An 11002-nucleotide genomic window follows, 5' to 3' on the forward strand; every position below is an offset into this window, starting at 1 on the left:
ACTTTCATTGCCTATGCGAATTCGCATGCAGGCCACGCATGCGAATTCGCCCTAGTGGAAACGGGCCCTAAAGAGTTAAATGTGACATCATCTGAGCAGGACCTCATCACCTGCTATTGGTTGATAAAACCTTTACTGCGCATGCCCAAACTATCACCTAGTTCTAAGAACTGTCATCTTGTTCTGAAGAGGCCATTTGTTTAATGTTCTTGTGAGAATATTTACATAACAATGGCTCATGTTTATGTTGTTCGTCGCCAGCTGATCTGGCCTCTGCACTGGATATCTCTGATACAACCTTGGGTGTTCCCGTATCACACTGTTCTTCAGTGCTTCTAGAAATCCTTTTTAATGGCATACTCTGCAAATCAAGTTTTTTAACTAACCTCAGTTAAAGTAACTGAGGTCTACGAATTCAATCATATAATACTTAAATTCTAACAGGCGTCTTCACTAAAAGAGGCATATGTTAAGATAGATGCTACTTATTTTGGTTATTTGAATATCGCAAATGATATTCAAATAACAGCTTGATGTCAGAAATGTGCATGCTGTTTTTGACATCGACTTCTAATGTTAATCACCTACCCTACCCCTAATACTAACCCTACCCTCTTATGCCTAACACTAACCCACAACTACCTACACATAATACTAACCCTTCTTTCACCTATACATGATACTTACCTCCCTGATACATATGCCTAGCACTATAGTCAAGTGCCGCATCCCATACCACTCCATTGTAGCTGATAACGGAAATTGGCTATAATAGCCGATTTTCCCTGCATTACTGGGTGATTTATGTGCGATTGGCTGGGTTTGCAATTTTACAATTATTTGCAGAAAAAATAAAATAGGGGGATCACAAGAAAACCATATGACATTGCGTTTGCTATGCCATTTTCTTGTGCTTCCACAGACAAAGTTCTTGATCCACTGCTGCCACCTGGCTCTCTGCTTGTTACATAAGGGGTGGATGCATAAAGGTGCAAAAATATTTGTGCAGAGACATTGCATGGCAAAATTACCTTTAGTACCGTGGGTTTCGCTACTAGCGTGACCCACAATACTCGACTAGCGTGACCGTTGGTATGGTAATGCCCGTTATTAACGAGCGTTACCATTAGTAGCAGGCATTACCTTATCAAAGGTTATGCTAGTTGAGTACCGTGGGTTGCGCTCATAGTGTAACTCACAGTAGGTAGTGTCAGTAATAAGGGTAATATTGCTGTGCGATGTCTGTATACTGCAATATTACTGTGCTTTTATGCATCAGGCCCATAGCAAGGCTTCGTTCACATTATCCAGTGCTGATGGTCATACATTTACAATGCAATGGACGACATCTGTGTTGCTTTCTCCGTTCCTATCCGTTGCAGTGCTGGTCCCATTCACTGACAATAAACAGGTCAAAGGTCTGGCTATAGATCCTATGGCTATTCTGAATCACTCACCTGTGACAAACGTCTATGACTTTCCTGGTACAAAAACCAACTCAGAAAGCATCTGGAATACAGTCAAGTAACAAGTGTTTCCAAAAGAATGCCAGAAATGGCAGCCTCCACAACTCTAGAAGGACAAGTATACGAATTATATGTATCAAAATAATAATCACACAGACCACACACATGTAACAGCCACTGGCCTAAATCATCCATCCTGCCCTTTACCTTGGGGCTTCTACTTCCCTTGTCCATTCTACTCTCCATCCAGCCTTCTTCTATCATAGGAATAACTTCTGCTCTAAGAGGTGAAGTCTGGAAATGATTCACTTACGACACGCCCCTCATTTTCCCACAGCTCATTTTCCCTGGAACTTCCAACAGATGACGGAATTATTTAAAAATGTATTCAAGGCAAATATGCACATCAAGTAGTAATAACAATAATGCTCTTTTCCACTGAAAATCGCAATGACAAACACGCTGTGATGCAATCTCCATTGTGCAACACATGATGTCAGTGTGATTATATTTAAGATTTACCAATTATTTGCAGTAAAGAAATGAATGTGAGTAAGAAAAAAAAAAAAAAAAAAAAGAAGGAAATGTTAGATGGTTGGCAAACTTATCCAATTGTGGGCTGCACTCCTCTCCTCCCTCCCTGCACAGTTGCGAGCAGTGCATGTTAACTCACACTCGCTAAGTGGATACCGGCCCCTCACCCAATTGCAGCTTCCAACTGCAATTTTCATGACCATGGCAGCATCACGGCATGTTGTAATACAGTAAGGGGTGCGCTGGATATAAATTATTTGATCAATACTGTTTCTGGATATAAACAATGTATTGCAAATATATTGGGACCATATAATGTAGAATATAGAACGTATGCACACTCTCATACATACATACACACACACAAAGAGCAGGCTGGTTCCCCTAAAAAATAGTTAAAAACCGACAATTAAAAAATGTTTCACCACAGCTGTCATGGACAAAAGGGAAAAAAACGCGGGGAGGGGGGTTATTTTATATGATTATAAATTGGTATATTGCTTGAAATAAAAGTGGTGAACCAGGCCAATGCTTTAGAGGATAATGCTGGACACTTCCTATACAATTATGAGTCCCTGGATAATGGCAGGATACTCCTGGGCTATACAGGTCGTAGCTCCTTTGGTTACAAACATTGGCCGTTCCACATGGGATGCCTATGGGTTCTCGCCTACTCCTCAAGTCCTCCACTCTGCGTCCCCCAAAAAGTCCTCGGCAGGGGTGTTCCAATGTGGGAAGAAGTACATCGGTCGCACTAAGAGACCATTGGCCAGCAGGATAGGTGAACATCTAAATAATATTGGGAAGGGTTGGGAGGGGCACCCATTGTCCAAACATTTTAGGGACACTCATAAGTGCTGTATATGGGATGTGGTATATTTTGGTCTGGAGGTGGTGCATAAAGATATAAGGGGGGGCGACTATATAGCAAAAATGGCAAGGCAGGAAAGCAAGTGGATCTTCAATTTAGACACTTTGATGCCAAAAGGGTTGAACGATGAAATGGAACTGTTTGGCTTTAAGATGTGATATATATCCTCCCTCTCCCTCTTATGCACATATACCCTGGCAGGCCCATAATCTCAGGGAGCGGAACTCTTACAGAGAACATCTCAGGGTGGCTGGAAAACATTTTGAAACCTCTTGTCTGTAAAAGACCCAGCTACTTACAGGATACCACCCACCTCCTGAACAAACTGTCAGCCATCGGCCCAGTACCTGAGGGAACCATACTGGCCACGATGGACGTGGAGTCCCTGTACACGAACATTCCCCATGATGATGGTATTGCGGCCTGCCGTAAATATCTTCAGGGTCAGGGCATACCTGTAAAGCCTATTACTGGACTGATCAAATTCATTCTCACTCATAATTATTTCACTTTTGGACAGGACCTCTATTTACAGCAGATGGGCGTGGCAATGGGTTCGCGATTCGCTCCACAGTATGCAAATCTATTCATGGCCAAAATCGAAGAGGAATACCTCAATGCATGTGGCATAAAACCCTTGGCCTACTTCCGCTTCATTGATGATATTTTAATCATCTGGTCCGCAAGTGAGGATGATCTTCTCCAGTTCCACAGGAACTTCAATGCCTTCCATCCTACAATCAAATTGAAACTTACCTACTCTCACACAGAGATTAACTTTCTGGACACCACCATATACATCAGGGGTAACAACATACAAACCTCTGTGTATCGCAAACCTACAGACCGTCCCACATACCTAAGATATGACAGTTTTCATCCCAAGCACATTAAGAACTCTATAATTTACAGCCAAGCTATAAGGTACAACCGGATTTGTTCTGACAGGATGGACAGAGACAAGCACCTGGATCACCTTAAGAACACTTTCATTAAACAAGGTTACAGTCCTCCCATGGCTGAGGCCCAAATCAGGAAAGCCAGCAACATCCCCAGGACTGAACTCCTGAAATATAAGCAAAACCAGAAAGAGGAACGTGTCCCTTTGGTTGTCACCTACAACCCACACCTGGAAATCTTAAGGAGGATTGCTAAGGAACTTCATCCCATTTTACACAAGGATCACAGACTGAGAACGATATTCCCTAAACCTCCACTCTTGTCATATCGGCAACCACACAATCTAAAACAGATGATTGTCAGGAGCTCTTTGAATAGGCCTCAACAAAACGGAACATCACCCTGCCGACAAAAAATATGTGGGCCCTGCAGACACATTTACTCCACTGACAGGGTAACGATACCAGGTTCACAACAGGAGTACAGAATACAAGGTAAATTTTCTTGTGGGTCCACCAATCTGGTATATCTGATCATGTGTGCTAAATGCCCCAATGTTATGTACGTGGGAGAAACTGGACAAACTCTGCGCAAACGTATGAATGGACACAGGCACACTATTAATGATACCAAATCTGGACTCCCAGTTGCTACACACTTTCGGTCCAACGGACACAGCATGGATGATCTTCGTGTCACTGCCCTGAAGGGCGGCTTCAAAACGTCAAATGACCGATTAATAGCAGAAACAAAAATTATAAATTGTTTCAAGGCTGTGCAGAAGGGTCTGAATAAGGACAACAACTTTCTATATTGGTATGAGATTGATGATATATGAACTGTCTCAGCCACCCTAGCTGAACTTGTGAACTAAGAATTTACGATACCTCTGGGTCAATCCTAATACCAGGTCTGGGAGCAATAAAGTAAACAAGGATCCTTATCTTACCCCATTTAGATGGTCTGTTTGTATTAAGGCATCTTAATGATGTATTTATGCTTGAAAAAAATATCTGTTTTTCCTTTTGATGTTGCATGTATATAAGCTGTCTGTACCACCAGCTTGCAAACTAACAGGATATAAACCTGACGAAGGCTGCAAGGCCGAAAGCTTGTTTATTCTTATTCATTTGTAGTTAGCCAATAAATGGTATCATCCTGATTTAAAACTTCTTGCTTTTACTGATGGCTAACACGGTACAATACCCTACTGCTACTATTATGCACATATGCAACTTTTATATACACTTTTCATTTTAACCTCATTTTAACTGAATTTCATTATATTTTGATTTTATTTTATTTTAATTCTAGTATGCTGGTTCTGATTGAGAGCAATTTGGTCCCCTATTGAGCTGCTGGTTCCCCCCACACGCACTTATATTTGCACATATGAATTTTATAGAGTCAGCTAGCTATTACAGATAGAATAGGTACTTAAGAGCTAAATGCTCGAAATATTATTAGATATATATTATATATATTAATATATATGTTTGTAACCAAAGGAGCTACGACCTGTATAGCCCAGGAGTATCCTGCCATTATCCAGGGACTCATAATTGTATAGGAAGTGTCCAGCACTATCCTCTAAAGCATTGGCCTGGTTCACCACTTTTATTTCAAGCAATATACCAATTTATAATCATATAAAATAACCCCCCTCCCCGCGTTTTTTCCCTTTTGTCCATGACAGCTGTGGTGAAACATTTTTTAATTGTCGGTTTTTAACTATTTTTTAGGGGAACCAGCCTGCTCTTTGTGTGTGTGTATGTATGTATGAGAGTGTGCATACGTTCTATATTCTACATTATATGGTCCCAATATATTTGCAATAAATTGTTTATATCCAGAAACAGTATTGATCAAATAATTTATATCCAGCGCACCCCTTACTGTATTACAATTTGCCCTTCTTGGGTGGGGTAAGGGGAGAACCCCACCTTGGGTGGTTGCGGCAGGAGGAAGTATCTACTGTGAAGAAGCAATAGTGAGAGCTATTTTCCCCACAGATTTTTCTGGGCAGCGCCCTCCAGTTTGTTGTTTTTATTAGCATCACGGCATGTGCTGACGGCAGATCACATAATGCTGCTGTGGCCATGGAGATCGCACCAGGAAGCTGTGATTAGGTGAGGGTCCGGTTTCCACTTAGCCAGCGTGCGTCATTATGTAGTGCCCGCAACTGTGCATGGAGGGAGGGAAAAGTAGGAATTCAAAGTAGTTTGCCCTTCGCTACAATAGATACTTAACTTAGTTGATCATCCAAGAGCCTACCTTTCCTGCACAGGGTCTTTGTGAACAAATCTAACAAGAAGCTTGTTATATGTTCTTGAGGCTGCAATACCAAGCAGTATCACAAAGCCTCTTGTACACAGCTATTTCCTCCTGCGGAAGCAGCTTTCATATTACTGTGCAGGTGTGGCCTGTACTCCCACATGTGCAGTACATCTGTGCTCATACACGGAGGGGAGCAAGACCGCAATGGACAAGAGGGTCCAAGCCAGCAGCAGTGGGGTTGAAGAAGACATGAAATAAGGGAATTGCAAGGAAATTGTATAGCGCCACATCTGCTATGGGAAGCTTCTTGCTCCCCCATTGACTATAACCCAAACGCAAATGCAGGAAAAATGCAGCATGCACTATGTTTTTGTAGAAATTGAATCACGTCAGTGGGAACAAGGCACTGTGATTACATTGATAATCAAGGTAATCTGATTTCTGAACCGAAACGTGGCCAGTGGATAAAGGCCCAGCCTTAGTCTGCAGATGAGTGTTTTCATATCGGATTTTAAAGCATAAGACACAAAAGTCCTCCCATACGTTAACCATTTCCAGACGGCGGTGACTGAAATCTATGCCGTTTGAGGCTACTTATTGCTGCCAGGGCGTGGATTTCGTGTCGCTGCACCCACTCGCTCTGCTATCAAGCTGACAGCAGAGCTTCTATATATCGGACGGAACCAATTTCATTAGTTCCTGACCCCGTGATTGCTGTGAGCCAATCAGAGCAATCACATTTCTTAGAAGGGTCTGGATGACTCTGGTCTTCAAGGGGCAATAGTCGTCTGCTCCTGAAGTGGTTAAAGTCATACGAGAAGACTGCTGGGACACAAACTAGCAGCGTTATACCTGTTCACCGCAGGGAATAAAACACACAGAATTCATAGACTATTGGCAGGGAGAAACTGGAATAAATGCTTTGGTCTGAGCAGCAACTAAAAACATGCAGGTTATACAACAGCAGCCCCTGCAGGTCGACTGCAACATCCCTGAAAATCGTCTAAAGTACTTGCAAACATATCAAAATCACATCTATTGTAAACATTACATGTAATGGGGGGTCTATTTTCTCACAGGGGAAAGCATCTCTCCACCATACTTTCTACTTCAATGCTAGACATTTGATCAGCTATGTTATCCTAAACCATGTGCATATGTATCCAGTCCTTTTAAAGGACACTTGAAGTTAGAGGGCAATACAGGCTGCCATATTTATTTCCTTTTAAACTATGCAAATTGCCTGGTTATACTGCTGATCCTCTGACCCTGAACAGACATGCAGTTCAGATGTTTCTGACTGAAGTTTGGCTGGATTTGTTGCATGCTTGTTGTTTCACATGAGTGATATAGACATTAACCTCCCTGGCGGTTTATTAAAATCCGCCAGGGGGCAGCAAATACGTTTTTTTTTTTCTTTTTCATGTAGCGAGACAATGTCTCGCTACATGATAGCCGCTGCTGAGCGGCATCCCCCCAGCCCCTCCGATTCTTCAAAGAACGGGATCTCTTGGAGGGCTTCCCCCGTCGCCATGGCGACGGGGCGGGATGACGTCACAGACGTCATTGACGTCAAAGGGGACTCCGATCCACCCCACGGCGCTGCCTGGCACTGATTGGCCAGGCAGTGCACGGGGTCTGGGGGGGGGGGGGGCGGCTGCGGCGACGCGTATAGCGGCGGATCGGCGGGTAGCGGCAGCGATCGGAGGTTACACGCAGCTAGCAAAAAAAATTATGCAAATTGGCCCAGCGGGGCCTGAGCGGTGCCTCCCGGCGGCATAGCCCGAACTCAGTTCGGGCTTACCACCAGGGAGGTTAATAATGCATGAAAAATCAGCAGGATGCTAGGCAACTGGTATTGTTTACAAGGACATAAATATGAAAACCTCCATATCCCTCTCACTTCAGGTGTCAGCTGCTACTGTAATGGTTAGTCGACACAACCAATTACAAGAAGGAGATGGCCCACAGAGCGTAAAGCAACTCTGCTGTATTAACCACCCTAGGCCGCAAAGAGCGGCCTTCCTTGTTTTGCTTAGATCGTCGCCATAGCGACGAGCGGAGTGACGTCATGGACGTCAGCCGACGTCCGCCGCCTCCGATCCAGCCCTTAGCGCTCAGGCGGCTGGGGGGGACCCTCTTTCGCCGCTGCTTGTGGCGAATCGCCGCAGAGCGGCGGCGATCGGGCAGCACACGCGGCTGGCAAAGTGCCGGCTGCGTGTGCTGCTCTTTATTTGAACAAAATCGGCCCAGCAGGGCCTGAGCGGCAGCCATCGGCGGTGATGGACGAGCTGAGCTCGTCCATACCGCTAAGATGGTTAAAGGACAACTGAAGTGAGTAGGATATGGAGGGTGCTAGATTTATTTCTTTGTAAGCAATACCGGTTGCCTGGCTGTCCTGCTGATCCTCTGCCTCTAATACTTTTAACCATAGACCCTGAACAGAAAGAATATGCAGATCAGATATTTCTGACATTATTGTCAGATCTGACAAGATTAGCTACATGCTTATTTCTGGTGTTATTCATACACTTTTGCAGCCAAATCTATCAGCAGGGCTGCCGAGGAACTGGTATTGTTTAGCCATTTGAGCCGCCTGGACGCGATTGTCACATCCAGGCGGCTGCTGCTGTGCTTCGGCCCTCGCCCTGCTCCCTAGTAGAGATGTTGCGAACTGTTCGCTCGGCGAACATCTCTGGGGCCTTTACTACTTCCGGGTCACTCTGACCCGGAGTAGTACGCCTGCGCTGCCCGGCGAAGCGCGTCCTAGATCACGCTCCTGTTGCCGGGCACTCTCTGCGCATGAGCGTGACGTCGTTCATGACGTCACACACATGCGCAGAGAGTGCCCGGCAACAGGAGCGTGATCTAGGACGCGCTTCGCCGGGCAGCGCAGACGTACTACTCCGGGTCAGAGTGACCCGGAAGTAGTAAAGGCCCCATGTATTCAGAGATGTTCGCCACATCTCTACTCCCTAGTAACCTGGACATCAATGAATGAGAACATAGTTCCCTTTCATTGTTCTAAGTCCCCAGCAGAAAAACCGACGGCTTCTTATCAGAGGCCGCGGCCTTTCTGACAAATAAGTTTCCCGCCTTCCTTATGCTTACTGGAAGCGAGCACTTCACATCTATGGCTAAAAACAAAAAATCTCTGTGTGGCCATCAACCTGTGCAGTGGTGTAGCTAAGGAGCTATGGGAACCAGAGCAAGTTTTACATTGCCCCTCCCCAAGCGCTGTATACATAACTGATATACGGCACATCAAAACCTGCCAAAAACAAGCAGTGTCAGAGGTGCAAGAGGGGCATGGGGAACAGTTTGTTGGTCCAAGGGTCTCAGTGCGCTTCCAATCTCTGCACCCCTATTGCAACACCACTGAACCTGTGGTTTCTTCGGCACAGGGACAAAGAAAATGGAGGCCTACGTGTAGACGTAGCAACCCCCATTGGTAAGTTAAAGGGACCCTGAGCAGTAACCTAAATTGAAAATCTGGACTTACCTGGAGCTTCCTCCAACCTCCTGTAGCCCATGAGGTGCCCCAACATCCACTTTGTCCCTTGCATGGTCCCGCTTAAGGCTCCGGTAATGCAGACTTTGGCTGAAGTTGCTCATGCGTGTCATCACGCCAGTCACTGTAAGCGCAATTCTCTAAAGACTGAACCGCGCATGCGCAGGACGCTTATGGCGACTGGTGTTATGATGTGCCAGATGCATTATCATCGTCCAGCGATTACTGGAGCTTCAAGTGGGATCACAGAGGGGACAAAGGATGCCGGGGACCTCACTGGAAGAAGCCCCAGGTAGGTACAGATTTTCAATTTAGGCCACTGCACAAGGTCCCTTTAAAGGGGTTCTGTGGGGGGCGGGGACAGTGGCGGGGAACAGAGGATCGTAGAGGACAGCATGGGCACATGACAGCTGTAGGGGGCCGGTAGAAGCCCCAGGTAAGTATCAGATTTTGTTTTAAAAAACGCCTACAGGACCCATTTAATGCTCACTGCCCCCTAAAGCCCACATCATTTACGAACCTGACATTCATACTGAGTGCACAACTGTATGTTCATACTGACGCTTCTCCAGGGGCCTATGTATACAGATCCCCAGGACTTGAGGCATTCACATATGTAATGCTCATATCACTTCTGGAAAAAGCATGCCTAGATGAGATCCTGGTGCTCTGCAGACACTAGCAGCCAATATCTGTCACATGTATAACAACATTTAGGAGATAATTGCAACAGTGGATTTTCCTCTGAAGCATACTTTAGGCTCATCTTTACTAGGGAATCGGGATGCCCCTTAAAATGAATGATTTTTTGTTTGTTTGTTTCCCACAAGTAAAAATAACATGGGCAGAAGTGGAACTCTTCACATGGATAATCATAATTGCAAACTAATGATAACTACCTAAAAAGGAGGAGGAAAGGGGAGTATATATATTTATTTGCATTGCTAAGAAGTTGCTGCAATCTAGAGTTCGTCGATCTCCAACTATTATTCACTCAGATGTATGAAGCTTTTGACAACTCTGCTCTGGATTTAGGAGTGACAGGCGAATGAACACCCCCAGGCAGTGCTTACGTGTACCTGAGCGGCTGCAGCTGTACATACCAGAAGCAGGAACCTGGATCTCGCCGTGCAGATCACCATGTATAGCAAAACGAAAGTGACCTGGACTGTTGTGTCATCATGACTTGTCGGTATTGCTTTTCCCTATAGTTCCCCCTAGTGGTCGCTCGACGGAAGCATTTATTGCTCTGACTCTTAGCTCTCCCTTGAAATGTCAGCAGCACGCAGTGTTGTCCTTGTACTGTACTAACTAACCAGTACAGACATCATGCATTTATCGCTGCACGGAAATATCTGCATATCATTGATTATCCATAGTCTCCAATGTTAACTGTTTCTGTTCCTGCCAGAAGATGTGCAGCATTATAAATAATAAAAGCAA

The 11002-nt window shown here is 44.9% G+C and overlaps 1 protein-coding gene across 4 annotated transcripts in view; it reads right to left on the minus strand.

Annotated features, from left to right (window-relative positions):
* The window catches only part of ADPRH (ADP-ribosylarginine hydrolase), a 48245-nt gene extending 37486 nt beyond the window's left edge, over positions 1-10759 (minus strand). Inside the window, exon 1 of one of the 4 annotated variants that reach the window (XM_068245227.1) lies at positions 10663-10759. In XM_068245227.1, the coding sequence (XP_068101328.1) occupies positions 10663-10701 (39 nt within the window). In that variant the 5' untranslated portion in view covers positions 10702-10759. Of the gene's footprint in view, positions 1-1457; positions 1556-1673; positions 1719-10638 lie in introns of those variants that run through there. The other 3 variants (XM_068245226.1, XM_068245228.1, XM_068245231.1) reach the window with 3 other exon arrangements.
* Between the last annotated feature and the right edge of the window lie 243 nt (positions 10760-11002).

Source organism: Hyperolius riggenbachi, chromosome 7, assembly GCF_040937935.1.
Source record: "Hyperolius riggenbachi isolate aHypRig1 chromosome 7, aHypRig1.pri, whole genome shotgun sequence".
NCBI lineage: Eukaryota > Metazoa > Chordata > Amphibia > Anura > Hyperoliidae > Hyperolius > Hyperolius riggenbachi.